Source organism: Gossypium hirsutum, chromosome D05 (assembly GCF_007990345.1).
Source record: "Gossypium hirsutum isolate 1008001.06 chromosome D05, Gossypium_hirsutum_v2.1, whole genome shotgun sequence".
NCBI lineage: Eukaryota > Viridiplantae > Streptophyta > Magnoliopsida > Malvales > Malvaceae > Gossypium > Gossypium hirsutum.
In genome coordinates, this window is record NC_053441.1 from 7,445,562 (window position 1) to 7,469,352 (window position 23,791).

The following is a 23,791-nucleotide window of genomic DNA, read 5'->3' on the forward strand; positions in this document are numbered from 1 at the left end:
TTCCAACCTAAGCCAAAAGCGAGGGATAAGAAACAAGGAAACCTTTTTTTTTTTAAATCTTCTATGTCTGTTTTACTGTTAATGTTTAGAATTTGTGGTTGTCTTTTCCAACAATGTTAAAAATAGTATTATCTCTAAGATTTAAACTTGCGTTCTCTTCTTAGAAGTGTAACGTGTCTTATCATTGCAAAAGAAACTTGTCCTTTATGGAACTTCAAAAGTAATTTATTATGTGCATTCCTAATTCGATAGTTAAGCTAACGCGAGCAGCCAAATATTGCAAAGAAAACCTACTTAAATGAGATGAAGCAACCAGCCTGACTGATTTGTATCTCCTAGACATTCAAAAGTGGAATGTGAAGATCTTTGATATCAGACTCAGAGGCGGTGCTTTGGTCCTCTGAAAGAATTTTAGTGAAGGAGTTAGTTAATTCCATGGTTTTGGTATCTCCCCCTTAAAGAGTAAAGCAGGTTATGGATCATAGGAGTAGAATCATCCTCGGAGAGAGTAAAGCAAAAGCAAAAACTAAGATAGTTGACGCAAAAATAGTTACCATTTGAAGAATGAACAAAATGAACGGATGGTCAAGTGATTCAAGTCTCAAGTATAAAGATAAAATATGAACAAGTAGATATGCCCACCTTAAGCTGTAAATTGAGTTCCGGAAATAATAGCATGTAAATTCTAAGCTTAAAATTCTCGGAGATCTATGGCAGACATTACACAGAACTTACAAGAGACTCATAAGTTATATGTTTGAGGAGTAATTTCTATTGGATGGTATATAACATTCACCAATAATCCTTGCAAGAACAATTTCCGCCACTAAAATGGTGGAACCTATACCGATCTCTTAGTATTATCTCTCTATTATAAAGTCTCGATACAAGCTTAGCAACTGAGTGGCAGTCCCCACAAACACGAAGATTTTTTATAATTCGGATTGGCTGAGACACTTCCACGTATTGTAATCCAAAGGCAATTGCTAATTTCTCACTGTGAAGGTTAAGAGCATGCTCTTGCATCTCATCCTCTTCAATAAGTTGCAGAAGGTGGGACTTGTTGGGTACATAACCAGCTGATTTTAATCTCACCACAATCTCATCTAATTTTGAATATATTTCCTTGGAAAGAGGATGGCAGTTATCTCCTGCAAGAAATTCATGAATGACTCCATTGACCTCAATTCTGCTACAACCTTGTTCTTTCTTTAGTCCAGTTACTCTCATGTGCTTCCTTAATCTAGAAACACCATCCCATTTCCCAGTTTTGGCATACACATTAGATAAAAGAACATATGCTCCATTATTTTCAGGATCCAACTCAAGCAAATGCCTACAAGCCAGTTCAGCAAGCTCAACATTTCCATAAATTTGACAAGCTCCAAGCAGAGCTCCCCACACAGAATCACTAGGAAGTATTGGCATTTTCTCAATGAATTCAACAGCTTCTTCCAAAAGGCCTGCACGACCGAGCATATCAACCATGCAAGAATAGTGCTGGATACCAGGCCGAATCCCATAAACTGGTTCCATCTGATTGAAAAAGGTTTTTCCCTCCTTCACCAACCCAGCATGGCTGCAAGCACACAACACATTAGTAAAGGTCACAGAATTGGGCTTGATCATAGTTTCTTGCATCTTAGAGAACAAATCTATTGCATCTCTCCCTTGACCATGCATCGCCAAACCTGCAATCATGGCACTCCAGACAAACACATCCCTCCTATCCACAGAATAGAATACATCAAGTGCCTTCTTTATATCTCCGCATTTGGAATACATATCAATGAGCGAGGTTGTAAGATGACAATTTAACTTAATCCCCTGCTCTTTGACATAGGCATGGATACATTCACCTATTCCCATTGCTCCTAATTGAGAACAAGCTGATAGAGCGCTAACAAGAGTGATCCCATCAGGTTTAGCAATTTGGCTCTGTTGCAATTCATGATATAAGGACAAAGCCTCCTTTGACTTTCCATTCTGTTCATAGCCAGATATAAGGGCATTCCATGCAGCAATATCTTGCCTAGGCATAGTATCAAGAACTTGCTTTGCTGTCTCGTACTCTCCCAATTTAGCATAACCGTCGAGCATAGTTGTCCACGTGACAATATCCTTCTCCTCCATCATATCAAACAATCTTTTTGCATCTTCAAGACTTCCACATTTTGTATACATATCCAGCATTCCATTACTCAAAGTCAAGTCCACCCTTATCCCTTTCCTTTCAATATATGAACACACCCATCTCCCAAGCTCCAAGTCCAGCTTCTTTGCACAAGCTGATAAAACACCAACCATTGTCACATCATTCGGCTTCACACCTTCTTCCTCCATTTCCTGAAACAGCTGAAATGCCTTTTCAGCACAACCCCTTTGTGCCAAGCCGGTGATCATTGAATTCCAAGATACAACATCTTTTTCACCAATCATCGTAAATACCCTATAAGCCGAATCCAAATCCCCACACGACAAATACAAATGTATCAATGAATTGGAAATAAAAACATCCGCCCCTAACGAGGCCTTAATTGCCAACCCATGAAGAGCCTGGCCAACACATAAACTAAAAATCTCAGCGGCAGCCTTGATCACAAAGGGAAAAGTGAATTTATTGGGGTAATAAGGACTCTCATGAACCATCCTTAGAAAGATTAAAATTCCTTGGAGAGGTTCAGGACTGGAAGCATAAACCCGAATGAGGGTATTCCATGAGTGAAGATTCGGTTTGGGAATTTGATCAAACACTTTACGAGCGTAATCCAAGCTCGAAAAAGGCAACAATGCAGAGGCCGCGAAGAGTTTGCTAGCGGAGTATGGGTCAAAGAAAAGTCCTGTTCGGAGCATATGGGCATGGATTTGCCCGAGTTGGCTTGAATTGGTGCATTGCTTGATATGTAAAAAGACTGGGTGGTCGTGGTCGTGGTCGTTTTTGACAGTTAGGGAAGTTGAGTTACGCGGAAGAGACGGAAGAGGGGTGCTTAGAGTTTCCATGGTTTTGTTGGGAGATATTTCGATTTAGTATAGACTTATCTACTTAAAAGGCCTGTGAGAAGGAGGCTTCAAGAATATAGGCCAAAGCCCATTGATATATATATTCGGTAGTTTTTCAGACATGTTGAAAAATAAATTTTAATATTAGGAAAAAAAGGCCAAAATTAAATCAATTCTGAAAGGAAGTTATGTATAACTGTAAAATTTCAATCATTCAGAAAAAGAAATACTATTAAGTTTTCTATATAATTTCTAAACTACTTAAAACAGAGAAAATGTGAGAAAGACAAGCTTGTTTAGTTGGGTCTAAAGAGCGCAAATTATATAGCAGTGAGCTTGGAATCAAGAATCGTACTCAAAAATGCATATCTTATGGACTGACAGTGGGTCTGTACCAAACTCAAAAAGACTCTTATGGTAACTATATTGAGTGCTTATATTTACTTGCTTTGGGAGGAGTACAGCAGAAGTCAATTCAGGAGATAGCAAAGGAATGAGAGTGGAATCTTGACCTCCATTAAGTAATTCAACGTAGTGGTAAAAGCAAAGATTCGATGTTTCAGTTCTTGCTTCTATAATTCTACTAAATGCCACTAAATGTATTTTGCATACAAATTAATAACTTTTCATTGGGCATATTGTGTTAGATCTTTACAATCAAGATTGAACCAAAACAGTTTTAGATTCAATTGAGAACTTAAGATTGTCTCGTCTTTCTTCTCTTTGTTATCTGCTGATGGGGTTAAAGTTATGAAATCATTCATGGTGATGGGCTGGCGACGTTAATCACGGTGATTGTGAAGGTGTGAAAGGAGGAATCAAGACCATATAGCAAGAAGAAAAGAAAAAGACTTAACATGTTAGGTGGTAGAAAACGATTATACAATAATTTCTCGGAAAATGGGAATGCACTAATACGCATTAATAGGTGCTTTTATTTCGGGAAGCTCCTTTGGTCCACACTGGGTTGCCGGTCGCATTTGGGACCGGATTGACGCCTTTAGTGCGATTCGACCTTCCCTTCTTTTGCAGTGGAGACCAAGAAAAAACTGTCCACTGAAATGATAAACCTCCGTGTGGACTGGGATTTATTTATTTATTATTTTCTTTTTCTTTTTTGAAACAAATTATAATTATCTTAAGTGATAAAATCTAATATTATTATTATTATTATATTTTTTAAGTTTTATTTAACATTTTGAAATATCTGTGCGTTGCTAAATACGGTTTTTCATTATTTAATATAAAAAGTAAATTTTTTACCCATATTATATAATAAAATCATTTTTAATTATTTATTAACTTTATAAATATTTAATAATTTTAATTTCTCATTAGATACAAATTTAAATTTAAATCTAATATCTAAATAATCATATTGATTTTCATTAGGATCATTCACTACGTCAAAATAGGTATATTAAGGAATAAAAGAAAAGTGGCAAAATGAATACATATGCTTTTGGTGCCACGCAATTTGTTAGGAGGCCAAAGACCGATTTACCCAAGCTTGAAAGGTCACCAGTCTAGCCTCTTTTACGTATAACTCGCCATATGTATTGAAAAGCAGCCATTTTCTTGTTTAGCAAAATGATATTTGAAAGCAGCAATTGTTCATTCAGCAGTGTCGCCACCATATTTTGGCGTGCCACTTTGTTGCTGGTAGGATGGTTTCCGACCCTTGTTACTGAAATCAGAATCAAGGGATACGAGAGCTGTAACACCCCCAACCCGTATCCCTCGTCAGGACCGGGTTACGGAGCATTACCAGAGTTTACAGATTAAACAGACAGAAATTTCAAATATTTCATATCATCAAAACAAGTCATCAAAACAAGTCATCAAAGCATCATTTTAATCCAAATTATAAACATATCAGATCCAAATCAAATTACCTAGTTCATGAGTACTTAAAAATAGAATTAAATTCACATGCACCTATCTAGATTTAGTTCAATTTACCATGCCATAATATAACTTCAAAAACAAACATATATTTATACGTATAAAACTAACCAAAATTAAATTTATAACCTCATTTACAATCAAACCACAAAATAACTATTATTTAGACACCCTAGGTACATGCCGACAAAGGATAAACATCACCACATTCGAGTTCGGAATCGTTGTTGGATGCTGAATCGGCGATCAAAAGTTAAGTACCTAACCTGCGCACGGGAAACAAAACCATACGCGGAGTAAAACTCAGTGGTATTTCTATAATCCGAATATTTAAAGATAAGAATTTACAAATATACAATTGAAATATAAACACATATTAATATTTAATTATTACAACAACCATATCATTTTTCATTTGTTTCACAAATATCTCAATTCTCATATTTGCTATATAAATAGCTTTTCACAATTTATTTCATATTTCATTATACAATTGCAATATTCATTCCATAGTCATTTCTTAAGTATATAACTCATATATTCCATATATTTGCAACATATTTCACATTCTATTTTCAATTCACTATTTCACTTTCATTTCTTATACCATACCATTTCAATATCAATTATAAAGCTTTATTATTCATTTACCCCTATTAACACAACTCGGACTCAGACGGATATACGGATCCAACCAAAACATACCAGTTTAACACCCAGTGCCTCATCGGATAGTTCAAAGTAATAATTTGACATCCAGTGTCTCATCGGCTAAACCGAAGCAAATTGGCATCCAGTGCCTCATTGAATTAATCCAAAATAGTAAATTGACACCCAGTGTCTCATCGACTCGAAGTCGAAGAAATTCCTGAACTCTTCCAATCCTATGGCATGCCATCTATATTCGACTCAGCCCAATACAATTAATAGGGTTTAATTTCACTTTCCAAATACAACCAATATTCAATTATCATATTTGCACATATATATTCATTTCTATTCAAATAATCAATTCAATCCATTCAATCAACTTTTAATTCAATTCAATGTCAAAGTGTCAAATACTCACCTCAACCACTTACCATAAGCATTAAATCAAAATACAACAATTAATAACTAGATTCGGATTATAGAAATACAAATCAAGAATTCCGAACTATTCGACGTTGACTTTATCTTTTCCCTTTTTAGTCGAGGATTCCGGTACGATGTTAGCTACGAAATTAAAAAAATTAAAATTCATCAATACAACACAATTCAATCTCATATTTAATATTTCAATTTTTACTCAATATTTGCCTAAATTCCAATTTAATCCATAAATCGAGACTATCTTTATTTCTTTACATTTAATTCTTTATTTTCATACAAATTCCACTTTATACTAAATTTAAATCTCTATTTTCACTTAAATCCCTAAATTTTGAATTTCTTACAATTTATCCCCTATTACTCAAAATTTACAATTTATTCTACAATTCAATCTTTTTTTTGTTTCTAGCTTAAAAATCTATCAATTTAATCCCTAATACTAAAATTATTCAACATTAACAATATCTAAAACCTCAATAATTTCTAAAATTTGGACATGGGTCGGGTAGTATTTAATACCGGGATTCCAAAAACATAAAATTTAATTCAAGCAAATTCACTTAACCGAAAACTAATTAACTACACAACTAGCTTCGTAAATATTTTTAAATATTTACGAGTTCGATTAATGGGAACGGAGTCCCGGGAATGCATTTTTTTTAATTTGGTCCTTTTTAATTAATTAACTATCGAAATATTAAAATTTCTTAACGAAACTTTAATTCGACCTTAATAACACACTGTAAATATTTATAAAAATATTTACGACTCATTTTATAACCTCATATTCTAAAACCACTTGAACTTAATAAATCACTTATATAACATAAATTATTAAATTAATTTTTTTAAAAAATCACATTTGACTCGTAAATATAAAAGAATAATATTTACGAATTTACAGTGGACCCGAAACTACTGTTTTCGACACCACTAAAAACGGGCTGTTACAAGAGCAATGAGGAAGCATTGCTGGCCATAAAGTCACAAATTAATCATGAACCATTTGGAGTAACTAAGTCGTGGAACAGATCAGTGGCCTTGTGCCGTTGGCATGGAATAACTTGTGCCCCAAGGCATCAAAGGGTCAACAAGTTGAACTTAAGCTAGAAAGGGTTGAGAGGCAGCTTATGACCTTACGTAAGGAACCTCAGCTTCCTTAGGTTCATCAACCTCTAGGATAGAGGTGCTCATGGGACGGGCCAGGCCGGGTTCGGGCCGGGCCTGGAAAAAAATTGGTCCGGGTCCGGCCCGGCCCGAAATATGGGCCTAGAATTTTGCCCAAGCCCGGCCCGGGAAAAATTCATAAGCCCGGGCCCGGCCCGTCCCGTTTTTTAAATAAATACCAAAAAATTTATTTTAAAAATTAAAACAAAAATAAAAAATTTATTTTAAAAATATTTTAAAATTAAAAAAAATTTAAAAAAAGTATTTTAAAATTTTAAAAATAAATAAATAAATAAAAATTATTGTATTCGGGCCGGGCCGGGCCCGGGCCAAAAAAGTGGTGCCCGAGGCCCAGCCCGTTTTTTAATCGGGCCTCGTTTTTTTGCCCAAGCCCATATTTCGGGCCTATATTTTTACCCAAACCCTCCCATATTTCGGGCGGGCCGTCGGACCGGGTCGGGCCGCCCGGCCCATGAGCGCCTCTACTCCAGGACAACAATTTCCATGGTGTCATCCCCCCTGAAATTGGCCGACTTCCAAGGCTGGAAACTTTGAGTTTATATAACAATCCATTTGGAGGAAGAATACCACCCAATTTGACCCATTGTTCTAACCTCATTCTATTTAGAGCTTCTCGGAACAAGTTGATCGGGAACATCCTAGTGGAGCTTGGCAAATTGGTGAAGCTTGAAAATTTGGAGATTGCTCACGACAATCTAACAGGACATCTGCCGACTTCTCTTGGGAACGTTTCTACTCTCCAAGACATCAACTTAGAAGGAAACTACTTGGAAGGAGGATTGCAAGTTACGTTAGGCTTTCTAAAGAGGTTAGCTGTGCTTACGCTTGTTACTAACAACTTCTCTGGCTTCTTTGCTCCTTCAATTTTTAATCTCTCTTCACTCTGAGTCTTATCTCTAGTAGACAATCAACTTTCTGGAAGCCTCCCTGTTAGCTTAGGCTATAGTTTGCCAAACCTAAGAGGAATTCATATAGGAGGTAACTATTTTAGTGGAACTCTACCCGTATCTTTATCCAACGCTTCCAAGTTACAGACATTTGACATTTCTTACAACCATTTCAGTGGCAGTGTGTCCATTTCTTTTGGAAACGCCCATAATCTAACATGTCTTAACATGGAAAGCAATGATCTAGGTGGTAGGACTATGGATTTAGATTTTATAACCACCATGACTAATTACAGCAAATTGGAAGTGATTAGCCTTGTTGCCAACAAATTAGTAGTTTGCTACCAAATTCTATAGCTAACCTGTCCATATCACTCCAACAATTATCTGTAGGTGAGAATCATATAACTGGCACCATTCCTTTGGGGATAGTAAACCTTGTAAATCTAATCGGAATTGGTTTGGCCGAGAACCGCCTCACCGGTACTATTCCTGATTCCCTTGGTATGCTTAAAAAGCTGCAAACTTTGTACTTGGGTGGAAAAAGGGATTTAAATTGTGGTTGCGGCCACGTTTTCGGTTGCGTTGCGTTTATCGTGGTTGTGGACAAAACGGATGCTATTGCGGTCACTGCGGGTATCGCGGTCCTGTATTTTTTTAAAATTCGCACAACTTATTGTAAAAATAATAATTATAATTATAATTATAAAAAATTACTTTTAATGATTTTTAGAGTGTCTTTCTATTGATTTTTTTTAAAGGAGTTGATTTTTTTTTTAATTTTACTGTAACGAAAAAATAACAGGAATAGCGGTCCGTTATTGTCGCAATTGGCCGTTACCCGTTAAATTACGGCTGCGATTCACCGCTATTGGTGTGACTCCGCTTCACACCGCTATTTTCAGCAGTAGGAGTTTCGAATGGCGCCACTATCGCTATATAGCAGCTGCTATTCCGCTACCCGACCGCTATTTACATCCCTGGGTGGAAATACTTTAACAGGGACGATCCCTGCCTCTGTAGGAAATCTTTCATTACTGACTCGGATGACTTTAGAAGAAAACCTATTAGAGGGAAGCATACCCGCCGAATTCGGAAAATGTCAAATTTTAATAATAATGGCGTTGGGCTCCAATAAGCTAACGGGTTCAGTTCCCAAAGAGATATTTAGTATACCTACACTTTCAACGCCCTAGAACTGTCCGATAACCTTTTAATAGGCTCCATTCCTTCAGATATAGGAAACTTGGTAAATTTGGTATATCTAAATATCTCTAGCAACAACTTCTCTGGCCACATTCCTGCTGCTCTCAGCGACTGTACAACCTTGGAGACTCTTTCTTTGGGGGAGAATCATTTTGATGGAAGTATCCCAGACTCTTTAAGTTCTTTGAGAAGCATTGCAGAATTAGACCTGTCCAGCAATAATTTGTCCGGTCAAATTCCAGACTACCTAGAAAAGTTATCTTTCTTGAAATACTTGAATCTCTCTCACAATCGATTTGAAGGGCCAGTGCCGACCAAAGGGGTTTTCAATAACGCCTCAGCGGTTTCTCTAACTAGGAACGGCAGGCTTTGTGGGGGAATTGCTGAATTGCATCTTCCATCATGCCCCTTCACCCACCCTAAGGATCCAAAAACAAGTATTCCGTTCAAATTAATCTGGATTGTTTGTGGGGTTCTTGGAATTCTCATGCTCTCATCACTCCTTTTCTGTTGGTTGAGGAAAAGAGGAGTAAAAGCAAAGCCTTCATTGGCTTTCCGCTTAGGAAATTCAATTATGATGGTTTCTTTCCACCAGCTCCTCAAAGCTACTGATGGATTCGCTCCAGCCAACTTGATCGGCCAAGGAAGCTTTGGTAATGTGTACAAAGGAATTTTATATCAAAACCAAGAGCAAAACGTAATTGCGGTGAAAGTGATGAACCTACAAGAGCAAGGTGCTTCCAGAAGTTCCCTCACAGAATGTAAAACCTTGAGAAATGTGAGGCATCGAAATCTTGTCAAGATCATATCTGCTTGCTCTAGTATTGATTTTCAAGGCAATCCTTTCAAAGCCCTCATCTACGAGTTCATACCCAACGGGAGTTACATCAATGGTTACATTATACCATCCAACACGGAGAACCAAAGATCTTAAACTTCCTTCATAGGCTAAACATTGCGATTGATGTGGCCTCGGCACTTGATTACCTCCATCATCACTGTGAGGTGCCCTTAGTTCACTGTGATTTGAAACCAAGCAACATTCTGCTTGACCACATGCATGGTTGCTCGTGTTGGAGATTTTGGACTAGCCAGGTTTTTCCCAAAATCAATGAACAGTTTATCTGGAAACTCTTCAAGCACTCATTGTTTGAAAGGAACTATCGGCTATGCTCCGCCAGGTAAATTATCCATGCTCTTCATCTTAAAACTGAATTATTCATATTGTTCGTCTTAAACCTCGTAATTTTGAGCAGAATATGGCATTGGAACGGAGGCAACAACAAGCGGAGACATGTACAGCTTCGGAATTCTACTGCTTGAAATATTCACTAGGAAGAGACCTACCGATGACATGTTTAAAGATGGACTAAAACTTCACCTGTTCTCAAAGATGTCATTGCCGGATCAAGTGCTTGAAGTTGTTGATCCGTTGCTTTTACCTAGGGATAACGAAAGACAAAGTGCGAGCAGCAGCCGGAACCCAAGGAGAGCAAACATGGAAGAAACCAAAATGAAAGAGTGCCTCATTTCCATCATGAAAGTTGGAATCGCTTGTTCGGTTGAATCACCTACAAACCAGATGGACATTTTGGATGCAGCCAAGGAACTGCATTTTATCAGGGACAAATTTGTAGGGACCAGAATCCGAACAGAAAGAGAAAGAGCAAATCATCTTTAGAATATGGAGTTCGGATGTCTTTGATGTTTGTGCAGTACTTGTATCTAAATCTAAACCTTGTTTAATATATTTTGTTTTAAATTTCCAGTCGCTACTTTATTTTTCTTCTTCTAGCCAAAAACATTAATATTACTTGGTTTTTTGTCAGTATAACTATGTAACTCCACATTTAATAACGGTTGACTTCTTTCTTTTCCCGTTGACTCAACTCTTCTTTTCCCGTCAAAGCATTGTAGTGGAAGATTTTGTAACTTGACTCCAACTCTTCTTTTCCTGAGCCCTTGCTTATGGATTCTATCAACCTTTTCATGTGATGTCACTTTAGCTTCATTCTGATCTAACTTGGATATGAGAGAAATTAATTGACCTGCATGCAGTTCAAAGAAATATAAGAATTTTAATATCGGAGAACACTTCCCCAGGTTTCCCAACGTCAAATGTTGTCTGAATTTAGCCATTAAACTGAATTATGTTTTTTCTTGACGTTGGATTGATTTTGACGGAAGCCTTGGAAGGTGTTTTTCCTTTTCAGTTCTACGATCTGTTTGCCTAGCTTTTCGGCATGGAAATAGAGGTGGGTCGGGTCCCGGTTATCCACTTCAAAGTTAGCTTCAGTACTTGATCATACCAGAAAAGTTATGGGAACATTGAGCTCGGACAGGCCCAAATAAAAAACCCATTTAGTCGCTTTCAGGCCAGCTGAGGCTAAAATATAGGTGTAATAACCTAATCCATCGTTTTCAAGTTCAAACGATTCAAATGTTTATTTTCATACTCACGTTGGACTCATTTACTTAATTTTTTCTAAACAAGATGGTATCTTTTGTTACAACTTTGGAGGTCCATCTCAGTAACCAATACTTTCTAGAAAACTCAGATGGGTCCAAATGACTTGATTAATGGTTCCCTTTATATAAAACATTGCTCTTTAAGTGTAGGACCAAGAGAAATCAAAAGAATGCGGAACGCAGGTGTAGCCAAGTACTGGGCCACTTGTTTCTGCCATGGTTCTTGTCTTCAACTTTGAATGGACTCCATGATTGGAGCACATTAACATTTCATCATCACAGTTTGGTTATGGAGTTTTTGAGAATTTGATATTTGTTTATTGAAGATTTTGATATTAATCACTCCTTGAATTGGAATTCCCTGCAGAAACGCAAGGAATTTTACTGCCAAAAAAAAAATTGCCTTCAGGATGAAACCACTTAAAATTTAAGGTTACAGAAGCATAGCAGATCGTACAATTTACATTAGCAATTTTGTTGAGCTCAAGATTTAGTATAAATGATTTAAGAGAAATTATTTTATAAATTGAAAATTGAATCCCAATACAAGAAACCCTACTTCGCCAAGTTAATTTGTAGAGCAATTTGGTTCTGGGTATGAATTCCAGTGACTTTCTTAAGTTATTAAAAATGGTGGAAAAGAAAATTCTGATCTCTTATTCAAACACAGAATTTACATTACATTCTCAGATACACAAGTTAAATTCTAATTTAACACAGCAGAAATAATCTATCAAAGCTTCACAGCAATCTCCATGATTAAATGGTTAATTTAAGCTGTAAACCTTTTTTTGGTCACAGGCAGAAAGGTACAAAAACCTGTTAAAAAAACAAAATCACCATAAATTAACCACCACCATCATCATCATCGTCACCAACGTCACTGCATCTCACGATATTTTCATTACCCCAGTCCTCAAGTAAGTAAATACGAGTGAAAACTATATAAAAAATTGAAAATCAAGGTTAGGAAAAATAAAAAAGTGCATAAAAAGATTACATACATACGATCTCACGCTTAAACAGTGTACACAATGACAAAGCAAGGCAGCACCGCCCTTGGATTGAAAACCAACAGCTCTTCCTCATCAAGCTTGGTATATGCGCCACTCCCTCCTCCCCTTCCGATCACCGAATCAAACCCACCATCTTCCTTGTCTATTTCTTCCCCTTCTGATCCAACCCGACCCGCCACCACCCGACACACAAGCATGGCCCGTTTCACGTTCATGAACTTGAACTCTTCCTCTACATCCTCGGGGATCGCCATGTGCGCTCTCCAGCTCGTCGATAGCGTGGAGATTCCATCCATCTTGGGTGAAAAACCAGACTTAATTATCCCACAAATGCTGCAGTATTGTTGATTGCAAATGCTTGAACTCCCGTTAAGTCCCAAATCACACGTGAAAGTTGAGCAATTAAATCTCAACAGCTCGTTCCCATCAGCTATGCACCTCTCGTCTCGCCTCCCCATCGCACCGTTTCTAGCGGCTTTCGCTTTGACAACCTCTCTGTATTCTTCGAACTTGGTTAGAATTTTTGGGCTGTTATGGATCTTCAAAATACGGTGGATTTCAGGGCTCTTAACTTTGTCGGTCCAACCGGTTTTGAATATGATCCGAACTATGTTGTTACCTGAATCGCCATCAACGAGTTCGGATACGGCGTGTTTGGTTGCTTGGTGTTGTTCGAGCAAATGGGATTTCTGAAAAATCTCGCCGCAAGCTGTGCATGGGAAGATATCGTTACGTAGAGGGAAAAACGGGTAGTCGGATGAGATACCGGATTCTGGACAATACCCGGATTGTATTTGAGAACGTGGGGGAGGGCTGTCTGATAGGTGAGTTTCAGGTGGATTGATCATGGACATGGAGACAAGGGAATGTTGGGAGTTTCTTGCAGAGGTTAACGCCGGTGTGGTTGCTGATGTTGGAGGGTGTGCGGCCTGGATGGTGTTTATGCAGTTGGCTTTAGAAGAAAAAATGCGTTTGAGAAAAGTCCATGTGGAGGAAAGAGCTTTGCGGTGTTTGTGAGAGTTAGGAGAAAGAGGTGAGGATTTGCGTTTCTTGGTTGCTTTATGGTTGTCTTTAGCGGCGGTGAAAACGAAGCAACCAAGGTGGAGAAGAAGGACGAAAAGAGAAAGGAACTTATTGAAGAATGACCCAATATTGGCTTTCGCCATTGATAGACGCACAATCAGAGAGCTTGATAACAAGGTGAGGTAGCTTTGTGGTTCAAGTGTTCAGGCCATCAAGCAGTCAATTGCGTTGGCGAGAGAGAAAGAGAGGTGTTGGAGGGAATGATGGAAGGGAAAAGGAAAGGAAAGGGAAAGGGAGAAGATGATTTTGTAAGAGTGGGGACATGGAAGAATAAAGTTGGAGAAGTAGGTGTAACGCAACTTCATGCCACATTCCCATATGCCCTCTCCTCCTCTACTTTCCATATCTTTATAAGATAATATTCTTATAATTTATTACTTGTTTCAGTCTAAATATAGTTATCAGATTTCTTTATTTGATGACTAATTAATTTTTATATTTAATATATAATTTTTTAGTTTTTTTCTTGTTTTACAAATCCTCTCAACTATTGATAAATTTTTGTGTTTGAGCAATAACTTAATTAGGAGTCTAAAAATGTTAAATTCGCAAGTATTTAACAAAGTAATTACTATATTGGTGAATAAATTGAAATTCCACGTTAGCTAATAAGCTTATACTATATTAAAGCAATTTTGAAATTAAGAAAAAGAAAAGAAGAACTCAAAGTTGATTAACTAATAAGCTTATACTGGTTCAAGATTAATTTTCCCATTAGAATAATTAATTAATTGTGGCCATGGGCCATCAACCGACATTTGTACAACAAAAGCTCTAATTTCATGAAATTATTATTTAAATAATCCTGTAAAAATATTATGTAAGAATCGACTACTTATAATTGTATTTATATTTAAATTTGTAATCATTTTCTAGAAAAAATTAAGCGTTTAAATCTCCTCAAACCCATAAACTGTATACATGCATATCAATCTCAATCATATTATATCATCTCAAATATTTTTTAAAAAATACTAGTTAAATAAATAGCTTTATCGGACCTAAATAAATTAATAATTTCCAACAATAATCCTCTTCCCTGATTTGGTGCTCCTTATGTGCCCCTCCAATATCTTTTTGACACGTAGATTCTATTTTTTATCACCTTAACTGAGCTTTTGATATTAGTGTTATCCGTTTACAAACTTGAAATGATCAAAATTTAAATCCTTTCTCTTCTTCTCGCTACAGTCGAAAACTACAGCTCTAAATAAAAAAAATTAATGCCTTAAACACGTCAAACCTTCGCCAAAATCACAAATTGCGACCAAAATATTAGCAGGAAATTATGAATTTCTTTTGCATGTGGTGGGCGGCTCTTGATTAAACTTTACCAGTTAATTCATGCAAAAAAGATTGAAAATTTCTGGTCTTGACATAGACGTGCCTCATCACGTGCTTGCATTCAGATTTTTCAATTTTCCATATTTATGTTGTTTTTATTACTTTTTTTTAGTATTTTATTTTTATATTATATCTATTTGTATGTTCGACCACCAATTTTGATACATTTTAAAAATATATATAGTATTTACTTTTATATATATATACACAAATATGATTTGATTGGGGGCTTGAGGACTGTTTTCATATAAATTATTGAATATGCATTGCGTAGTAGGCGGAGGAAACGGTGAATTGGTCCGCCCCTTGGAAGAATCCAAAGTTATTCACTGCTGCGTTATATAACTTTTGATGTTTGCTTTGAGCTTTGAACATTTTCTGAACAACTTTAACACATGATTTTGTCTAATTCTTCCTCTTTATCCTTCATGTCTTTTCAACATTACCCTGAAACCAATTTTATATGTATAGGACAATAATGGCAATTGGCATTCCTTTCAAATTTAAGGACAAAATCCCATTGGGGAAAAACCCCATAAAATAATATTCAAAAACATTTTTATTTTAATATTTATAAAAATAACTCAGTTAAATGTAAATAAAATTCAGAACTTGACTCAGATTCCACAATCCAGATATCACGACAATCTAAGATATTGGAATCTGATATAGACGGTAAAAAAGATAATGATTCTTTTCTTCAACCAAACTTAAAATCAATCTTAGAGAGAAAATAGATTTTCTTTTGTTAATAAGAAATTGAATTTTTATAGTTTGAGATTGATAAAATAATACACATTTGTACAACTTTAGTTTTTAAAAAATAAAATATTTGATGTTTTTTTTTTCTTTCCCATGATAATTTTATATAAAAAGTAATTATACCGCCAAGCATCTTAATTAATTTCTCTAATTTTGCTTCAGAATCTTCTCTACGCTAAGCTGGAAACCTGAAAGAAATAGTACATAAAATATTATCCACGGTGGTGATAGTGATGATAAGGATGATGTGGGCCACAAGATCTTCCATGGACAATTATATTTGGAAAACAAATAAAGATAATTATTTTACCGTATATCTTACGTGTCAATAGGAAACAATTTTATCTACGAGCCTTATATTTCACTTGATTGTCAATGGCGTAATTATCCTTATTTTTTTCATTTTCGAAATTAATAAATCAATTATATTACTATATTTTTTAGAAGGATCAAATTGTTATTTTTGATATGGAGAGAGACTTGAGAGTCATTTTCCCTACTATATTCTTGTTACCAAAGTGGGTTCCGTATGAAATTTTCTTTTTGGACATAGTGTGCCATATGATCTCTTTGGCCGATACAATTCTCTGATGATCCATGTCTCGTGGTTAATTAATTATCGCTTGTCGGCAGTCGGCACCGGTACCTTTTATGAATAAAATTTTAAAAATTAAAATATATAATATTGCAACTATTATTAAAATATATAAGGGAAAGTTAAAAAAAAATTAAGAGGTCGAAATTAAATTATATGTTTTTATAATAGTAAAAATATAATTTTATTATTTTAATAATTTATATATTTATAACTTTTAAAATATTAAATTAAATTTTATTACTTTTTAGAAATCAAAATATAATTTTACCATTACTAATTTAAAATTTTATAAATTATAAAAAATCTAAATAAAATTTTTTTCATTTTAAATAGATGATCCTGCAAGTCCCTAACTTTGCCAAGAGTTAAAATACAACATAATTATACTACAAACTCTTACCCGTTTTAAGTCGGGAAAACTGATTGAGAAAAGGGATAATTTTACTTTAGTTATATTTTGACAAATTAATGTAGTAAATTGCGTGACCAAAATTAATAAAATGAGCCGGCATGATTGGTTGAACTAACGTGAAGCAAAAATAATATTTCTTCAAGTGAATTAATTTGATAAGATTAAAGGATGGCTCTGGATTAAAAATATACAAAAGAGAAAAGAATGTGGAATTTTCTTTTCATTTGTCCACCTTCAATGCATTTTCTTGAGCATGGTGTTTGTGCTCAAGATCCCATGACTAACAAATAACAATAGAGGTCACCCAATTCATTATTATTATTAATTGTATAAACTCATTGAAATGGAAAGCTTTTGAGATGAGCTTGAAATATTTATTAAGCATTTTTAGGAAAAAATTAAAATTAATTGAATGGGAAAAGTAAGGAATCTTTCTCTCCAGTCTCTAATCCTGTGGTTGGGTAACACATGGGGTTGGCATTAAATGCCTAATCGACCCCCCTTAAAAAAATGATTTTAATTTTAAAATTTTAAAACTATTAGTTATATAATAATGTTATACCTAAGGATAAAATTCAAGAACTACATAGCAGGTATAGCATTATTGTGGTAGAGTATCAGCCATCAAAACATAACTTTCAACCGCACAGGTCAAGAGTCAAGACTGATGCACGGACACCCTATTAAAACTTGCAAGCTTTTCCATTAAGGACAAAAGACATTAGTCAATTTCCATGTACCCATAACCTAGCGTCATGCTTTGCGCATAGTTTTAGCTCCAAGGTAGCTCCACCCCATTCTTCAAGTCAGGTATAAAAAGTTAGATATTCTTTTAATTTTATCATCTTCTCTATTCTTCATCGAATTAAATATCGTAAAATTATTGAAGACTCAAGTACAATTTTTAAGCTCATTTAATTCACGTCAAATTTATATCTATCTCTAAAAAGATGTAAATGCATAACAATCTTACATGCATTAAATATAATAAGTTAAAACATCAAATGGTTGCATTTATAATACATATTTTTTTAAATAAAATAGTTGTATTTATAAGTTTGGGGTTATATGATAAAAGTTAATCTTTTTTCTTTGTTGTTAAACTTTTTTTTATTGAATTTGGTGCTACTCTCAGTTGATGAAATGACAATAATTTCTTAATAATTACATTTTCAAAAATAATTTAAGAGTAATTATATAATATTATTTAAATACATATTTGTTACTTAATAATAACATGTCTAAAATTGACATTTTATTTCTGAAAAGCACTTTTTGACAGCAATGCTAAACGCTCAAATTTTAAACCGAACTTTTAAAAAACACTTCTCAAAAGCACTTTTCAGCACTTTTCAAAAACACTTTTCAAAAACAATGATTCATTTATATCATTGCATGAGCTTTAATGAGTTGAATAATACAATATACTTAGTGCAGCTTTTGAAGGTGGGTAGTTTTGCTGGTACTGTTTGATGCCAATGACCCACAAAGGGAGGGTCTGCCTTGCTGTGCTCTGGGTCTATGAATATTAATCAATATGCATACTTATATAAAAAGATATCTAGTTACATTATTGTAAATTTAAATTGGTTTTATATAATCCTATAATTTTCTATAGATTTATATTTATTAAATTAGATCATCGGATTTTATGTCTATTTAAAAATTCGAGCAAACTAATAACCATGTTTAACTATTTATTTAAAATATAAAAAAAAACAACCGATCAGTATATTGAAAAAAAAAACATTAGGTTGGTTAAAAAATATATATATATGTGTGCAATTTATATCAATAAATGCAAAGAGAAATATAAGTGATCCTATAAATTTATATAAAATTAATAGAAATGGATGGATAATGTATGAAAATGATAATTAAGCAAGGAAGAATTAGAGAAGTAAGAGTGTTGAAAGGTTGAATAATTGTGGTGGGATCAGCTAAAGAGCTATGAGTGTAGGTTTTTGGCTCTTTTTTAACTAATGAAGCTAGCATTCTTCATGCTACTCATCTGCCTTTCTCCTTTTTCTTTAATGCCAACTTTCATTGCCATCTTTTTTGGTTGATAGCTAAATAATCAGTCAACTAAGAAGGCTATGGACAAATTGTAAATTTCAACTGAAACTCGTTTTACAGCATATCATCAAGGTAATTATTATCCTAGCATCACTTGTAGCTCTTACTCCATTAAGTGAACCGCTTCCAACCACTTTGTTATTTTTTGTGTACAATCACTGTGTAGAATTGTTATTTTGTATCCACAATGTCTAATATTAGATTCTCCTTGAAAACTTGAAAGAATATTTATTATCATCTACAAGTGATTAAAAATAATGTCACCCGTTATTATATATCGTATTATTTATTAATTATCTTAACTATAATTTAGGCTTAGTTTAGCATTACTTCTCAAAAGTGCTTTTGATTTTAAAAGTATTTTTGAACAAAAGTTAAAATTTTCTGCTTCAGTTTTTAGTTAAAAAAATGCTTTTGTAAAATAATTTTTATACCAAAAACACTTTTAAAAAACTCAAAAATATCACATTTAGTAATACTTTTATATCAAAAAATGCGCTAAACGCATGTATTAGCCCAAAACAGCAAAGTCTTAAAACATAATGGATTTTATTCTTAAATCTGAATCAGACTCATTAGCCGAACAAAACTAGATGAACCTAAGCCCACCAGGGTTTTCCATGACGGACCTCAGTTCATTGAACTTCATACAGCCCAATTCAAGTATAAGGAGATAGGAAAAGAAAAAGTAACAAGGATTTTTGTTAAAAAATAATTATGAAGTTTTTTTTTTAATTCTATAGCATAAATTATAATAATCCTATAAAATCGGTGGTTTACACTTTACACCAAACATATCAATTAAAAACAATGAAATTATTTATAGTTGATATAAATATATATTAATATATGAAAATAATATGACATCGATAAAAAGAGATCTCTAGATTTGACTTGAACTAGTATAACTTTATTGAAATTATTAAATAAGCTTATAGACACCCATATAATGTGATATGGAATATAAACATATAACAAATACATTTTACTCTTTTGAATGACAACTTAGTGTACTCTTAAGCTACCGCATCCAATAATTTCATCACTCAAACAAATATTCTATGAAGTTTATGAAACTAAAACAAATCAAACTATAATCCCCCAAAATCTGACTTGAAACAACGATCCTCCATGCCTTTCCTTTTATCCCCATAAGAGAAAATACACAGTTGAGACAACCCATCTCTAAGCAAGTGTACGAGGCTGCAAGTAAACTCGGAGGCCGTTCTTCATAAACAGCGTGAGAGACATCTTTTGCTCCACCTTATGTCCGGGAACTAGAGAGAGCCGGTAACGCAGCAGCACAGCTGAGGCCACTGACTTCATTTGCAAGTAAGCCAAGTCTTTCCCCAGGCAAGTCCTTGGTCCAGCGTTGAATGCCACAAACTTGTAGCTATCCTTTGGTGGATCGAATTTGTCACCTTCTGGTGATAGCCACCTTTCAGGCCTAAACTCCATGCATGCTTCTCCCCATATAGTCTTCATTCTTCCAACTGAATATATGGAATAAGTCACCGTTGAGAAGGCCGGCACGAATGTGCCGTCGGGTAAGACATCGTCTTCGACTACGTACTTGAAGTCCTGGGGAACTGAGGGGTATAAACGTAGTGTTTCAGTTAATGCTGCTTTCAGATATATCAATCTGTCGGCTTCGTCAAAAGCCAAAGGCTCTTCAACCCATTTCTTGGGATCTGGACCACGTGTGTCACGAAGAACCGTTGATATTTCGTTGATGATCTTTTGTTCAATCTCTGGGTGGTTCATGATGAGCCAGAAGAACCAGCTGAGGGCTACGGAAGAGGTGTCCCTTCCGGCGAGGACGAAGTTCAGAGCAATGCGTTGGAGAACATCGCTTGTAAAGAGGTTGCCTTTAACGTCTCTTTTCTTCATGAAACGGGATAGTAGATCATCTGATGGAGTTTGTTTTCGTGCTTCAATGGCACCGTTCATGTAGTCTTCGACGATTTGGAGGCTACTCTTCAATCTTTTCTCAGCCCCGATCCCCAAAAACTTCTCCAATCTCCATAGAAAACCAGGGTAAAGAAGCCTATATAGAGTCGTTTCAGTGGCAGCGTCGAAAGCGATAGCAAATGTATTTTCAGGCAAGTCAGGAGACAGTGTCTGTGGATCCTTACCGAAGGTAAGGCCACAAATGTTGTCAAACGTTAAGCGAAGCAACAAATCTTGCAAGTCCACTGATTCCTTCTCATTGGCTGCTTTGTCCAAAATACACCATAGCCGGTTCTTGATGGACCTATTCACCCACCGAGCCATAGCTTGCCTGAGTGTCCTGGTTGTGAACTCAAGTGCTGCTGTTTTCCTTTGAATAAGCCACGTCTCTCCATCACTATTGAAGATCCCTTGCCCCAAAAGATCATGAAACGCAGCTTGCCAATGAGGCCCTTTCGGGTAATTATCAAACCGCGTCCGAAGAATGTGCTCGATGTTTTTGGGGTGACAAGTGACGGTATAGAACCCTTGCTTGAGAGCCAGGAAAGGAAGAGCAATGGTGCATGTTTGATAGGTTGCTGAACCACCAGTGGCTCGAAGGTTACTAGCAATCCAATCATGGATTCTCCTCCGGTTCATGAAAAGAAGCGGTAGGCTACCGACCAGAGGCCATACTCTTGGACCGGTTAATTTCCTGGCTAGGAAATGGAACCAGATTGAGTAAGCAAATATTGCAGCAGCCAAGCTGAAGACTAATTGAAGGGTTTCCATGGGGTATTACAGAAACTAAATTTTGAGAGTGACTGATAAGAAAGATGTTATATATAAAGTGATGAAAAGGAGAAAAAGATTAGGAAGAGTTGTTAGGAAATTTGAGTCCATTGAAGAGAGGTTTGCTGGTGGGTTGATATGAACTACGTACGTGAGGTAATTTACACGAAATCCATGCAAAAGGTTTTCAAGTAGGTACCATAGATCAAAGACTTATTACATTTGCAGTCATTAGAATTAAACTAATTTATTCAATTCCCATCCGGATGCTTAGCCTTCTGGAAGAAATAATATTGGTACTGGTTTGTTAGAGGATGATAGTGATTTTTTTTATGTAAAAATTTCATTTATTAGTATGGATTTTAAAATATACTTTCATTAAATGCATTTATATTCCTCGAATCTAGATGATATAAAGGACTAAGGATGCAATTAAGCCATTGTTTTCCCACAAAACAAAAGTTGACAGTTATGACATTACTTTTGTTGGAATTATTCCTGCATTGCTGCCCACCCTAAATTTCCAAAGAAAAAGACGAGTGGTTGGAGATCGTTTACCCGCACTGAGAAAATTGGGTTTTTGTTCACAAAACCTACACATAAAAGGCATAAGCTTATAATATATGCATATTGAAAAGAAAAAGAGAAGGGAAACTTTGGGATAAAGAAAAGAAAATCATCTAGGGTTTAAGATATTTTCTCTTTTGCCCTTTTCTTCCTCGAGAAAAAAAGAACTCACCAACCCCTATTGATTTTCTCCTCTCTTACAAAATACAAGGGGGAAACTGCAAATAACCCCCAAACGGGCTGTGAACTTAAAGCCCATTTATGTTTTGGCGATGGCCGATGGGATTTCTTTGGACTCCGTTTTTGCTTTGTTTGAAAGAATGTTGATTTATATTTGCTTTTTCAGTATATTTAATATTGTCAAACTTCTTTAAAAAAGATGGGTTAAGTTTAGATTGAATTAAACAGATCCATTTAATTAAAATGTAAATTTAAAATTATAAAATAAAAAGATTTAATACTTTTTAACTATTTTAAAAAATATATATTTACATTTACATATGAGAAAAGAAAATCATTCTTATCAAAATTGGATGATTTGTCCTGTCTCGCAAAAAAAAAATCTAATTATATTTATAATTCGGATGTTGGGTATAATAAAAATTAGTCATTTTTTATAATTAATTAATTTTTTTTTACTTTTTTAGAATCTAACCTGATAAAAGAGACATTTTAAAAAAATATTAAAACCAAATTAGCCCTATGTTTTAGAATATCAGTCTATTAAAAACAAAAAATAATTTACCAACTATTAAAATTTTTTATTTTAGACATCCAAATAAAGTTATATAGTTTAAAAGGGAAACATGCAGTTTTTCTCTAAATAATAAAATTATTTTAAAATTTCCATGTCAGCTTTTGTTTTTGGTTCTTTGTTTCAGTTACCCTAAGCCATAGGTGTCTTCACTTTTTTTCTTTTCATTTTCTCTGTTCTTCGGTCAAAAAACTTTTTCAATTCACAGGGAAACTACTGGCAGAGTAGTTTAACCAAACCAATCTGAAAAACAACAAGAAGAAGATCGAAGGAAGAGAGCAAATCATTTAGCCATTGATTTCGTTGAGGCCCAATGCCGGGATCTGAGTACTCTTCCGTTGAGTTGCAACGGATGTTGATGACAGACTCGGGCATGGCTGCAGCCGCTCAACAGCTGATGCAACTCAGCGATGAAGATAACAGCAGTATCAGCAGCAGCAATGGCAATAAGAAAGACAAGAAAATCAGAGGGAAAGATGATGAAAGAGAGAGATTCTTCAAACATAATCAATATGAGATGACTTGAGCAAAGATTGAAGAAATTCCGGGAAAGAGGAGATTTTGAGACCAACTAAGAAGCGGAGGTATAGTTTCCTTGAGGGTATTTACAAGGAGACAAAACCTATGAAGGTTAGCTACGGGAATAATTTATGGTATTGGACAAAATGCTTGTGCTATTGGTGTCAAGGAAGTGGAAGAACAAGGTTCCTG

General features: G+C 35.1%; 5 protein-coding genes across 8 annotated transcripts; 2 read left to right on the forward strand and 3 right to left on the reverse strand.

Moving 5' to 3' along the window:
* Nucleotides 1–574: 574 nt before the first annotated feature.
* LOC107906613 (pentatricopeptide repeat-containing protein At2g29760, chloroplastic-like) lies at nt 575–3,112 on the reverse strand. Its single transcript, XM_016833652.2, has one exon. The coding sequence runs from the start codon at nt 2,998–3,000 to the stop codon at nt 793–795; it is 2,208 nt and encodes a 735-aa protein (XP_016689141.2). The 5' UTR covers nt 3,001–3,112; the 3' UTR covers nt 575–792.
* A 1,334-nt stretch (nt 3,113–4,446) lies between these two features.
* Nucleotides 4,447–10,212, forward strand: LOC121216735 (probable LRR receptor-like serine/threonine-protein kinase At3g47570). Its single transcript, XM_041092132.1, has 5 exons — nt 4,447–4,517; nt 7,793–7,993; nt 8,108–8,163; nt 8,466–8,708; nt 9,308–10,212. Exons 1-5 carry the CDS (start codon nt 4,447–4,449, stop codon nt 10,210–10,212), a joined length of 1,476 nt encoding a protein of 491 aa, XP_040948066.1.
* LOC107902770 (putative receptor-like protein kinase At3g47110) lies at nt 9,179–11,049 on the forward strand. Its single transcript, XM_041093464.1, has 2 exons — nt 9,179–10,459; nt 10,535–11,049. The coding sequence occupies exons 1-2, from the start codon at nt 10,339–10,341 to the stop codon at nt 10,957–10,959; spliced, it is 546 nt and encodes a 181-aa protein (XP_040949398.1). The 5' UTR covers nt 9,179–10,338; the 3' UTR covers nt 10,960–11,049.
* Nucleotides 11,050–12,383: 1,334 nt separating this feature from the next.
* LOC107906611 (uncharacterized) lies at nt 12,384–14,177 on the reverse strand. 4 transcript variants are annotated; one of them, XM_016833651.2, is made up of 2 exons: nt 12,756–14,177; nt 12,384–12,566 (listed from the first exon to the last, which is right to left on the reverse strand). In XM_016833651.2, exon 1 carries the CDS (start codon nt 13,927–13,929, stop codon nt 12,766–12,768), a length of 1,164 nt encoding a protein of 387 aa, XP_016689140.2. In that variant the 5' UTR covers nt 13,930–14,177; the 3' UTR covers nt 12,384–12,566; nt 12,756–12,765. The 4 variants fall into 4 exon arrangements, with proteins under 4 accessions (XP_016689140.2, XP_016689138.2, XP_016689139.2 ...); XM_016833649.2 differs by having other exon boundaries at nt 12,384–12,688; XM_016833650.2 differs by having other exon boundaries at nt 12,752–14,177.
* A 5,758-nt stretch (nt 14,178–19,935) lies between these two features.
* Nucleotides 19,936–22,014, reverse strand: LOC107906610 (cytochrome P450 86A1). Its single transcript, XM_016833648.2, has one exon. The coding sequence runs from the start codon at nt 21,757–21,759 to the stop codon at nt 20,224–20,226; it is 1,536 nt and encodes a 511-aa protein (XP_016689137.1). The 5' UTR covers nt 21,760–22,014; the 3' UTR covers nt 19,936–20,223.
* Between the last annotated feature and the right edge of the window lie 1,777 nt (nt 22,015–23,791).

What these genes read in the sequence shown, in the direction of transcription:
- LOC121216735 (XM_041092132.1), top strand. Translation starts at nt 4,447, where the DNA reads ATGAATACATATGCTTTTGGTGCCACGCAATTTGTTAGGAGGCCAAAG. An exon ending in GATTTACCCAAGCTTGAAAG is followed by an intron (nt 4,518 to 7,792) that starts GTCACCAGTCTA and finishes CATTCTATTTAG; the next exon opens with AGCTTCTCGGAACAAGTTGA. An exon ending in ACGTTAGGCTTTCTAAAGAG is followed by an intron (nt 7,994 to 8,107) that starts GTTAGCTGTGCT and finishes ACTTTCTGGAAG; the next exon opens with CCTCCCTGTTAGCTTAGGCT.
- LOC107906613 (XM_016833652.2), bottom strand. Translation starts at nt 3,000, where the DNA reads ATGGAAACTCTAAGCACCCCTCTTCCGTCTCTTCCGCGTAACTCAACT.
- LOC107902770 (XM_041093464.1), top strand. Translation starts at nt 10,339, where the DNA reads ATGGTTGCTCGTGTTGGAGATTTTGGACTAGCCAGGTTTTTCCCAAAA. An exon ending in TATCGGCTATGCTCCGCCAG is followed by an intron (nt 10,460 to 10,534) that starts GTAAATTATCCA and finishes AATTTTGAGCAG; the next exon opens with AATATGGCATTGGAACGGAG.
- LOC107906611 (XM_016833651.2), bottom strand. Translation starts at nt 13,929, where the DNA reads ATGGCGAAAGCCAATATTGGGTCATTCTTCAATAAGTTCCTTTCTCTT.
- LOC107906610 (XM_016833648.2), bottom strand. Translation starts at nt 21,759, where the DNA reads ATGGAAACCCTTCAATTAGTCTTCAGCTTGGCTGCTGCAATATTTGCT.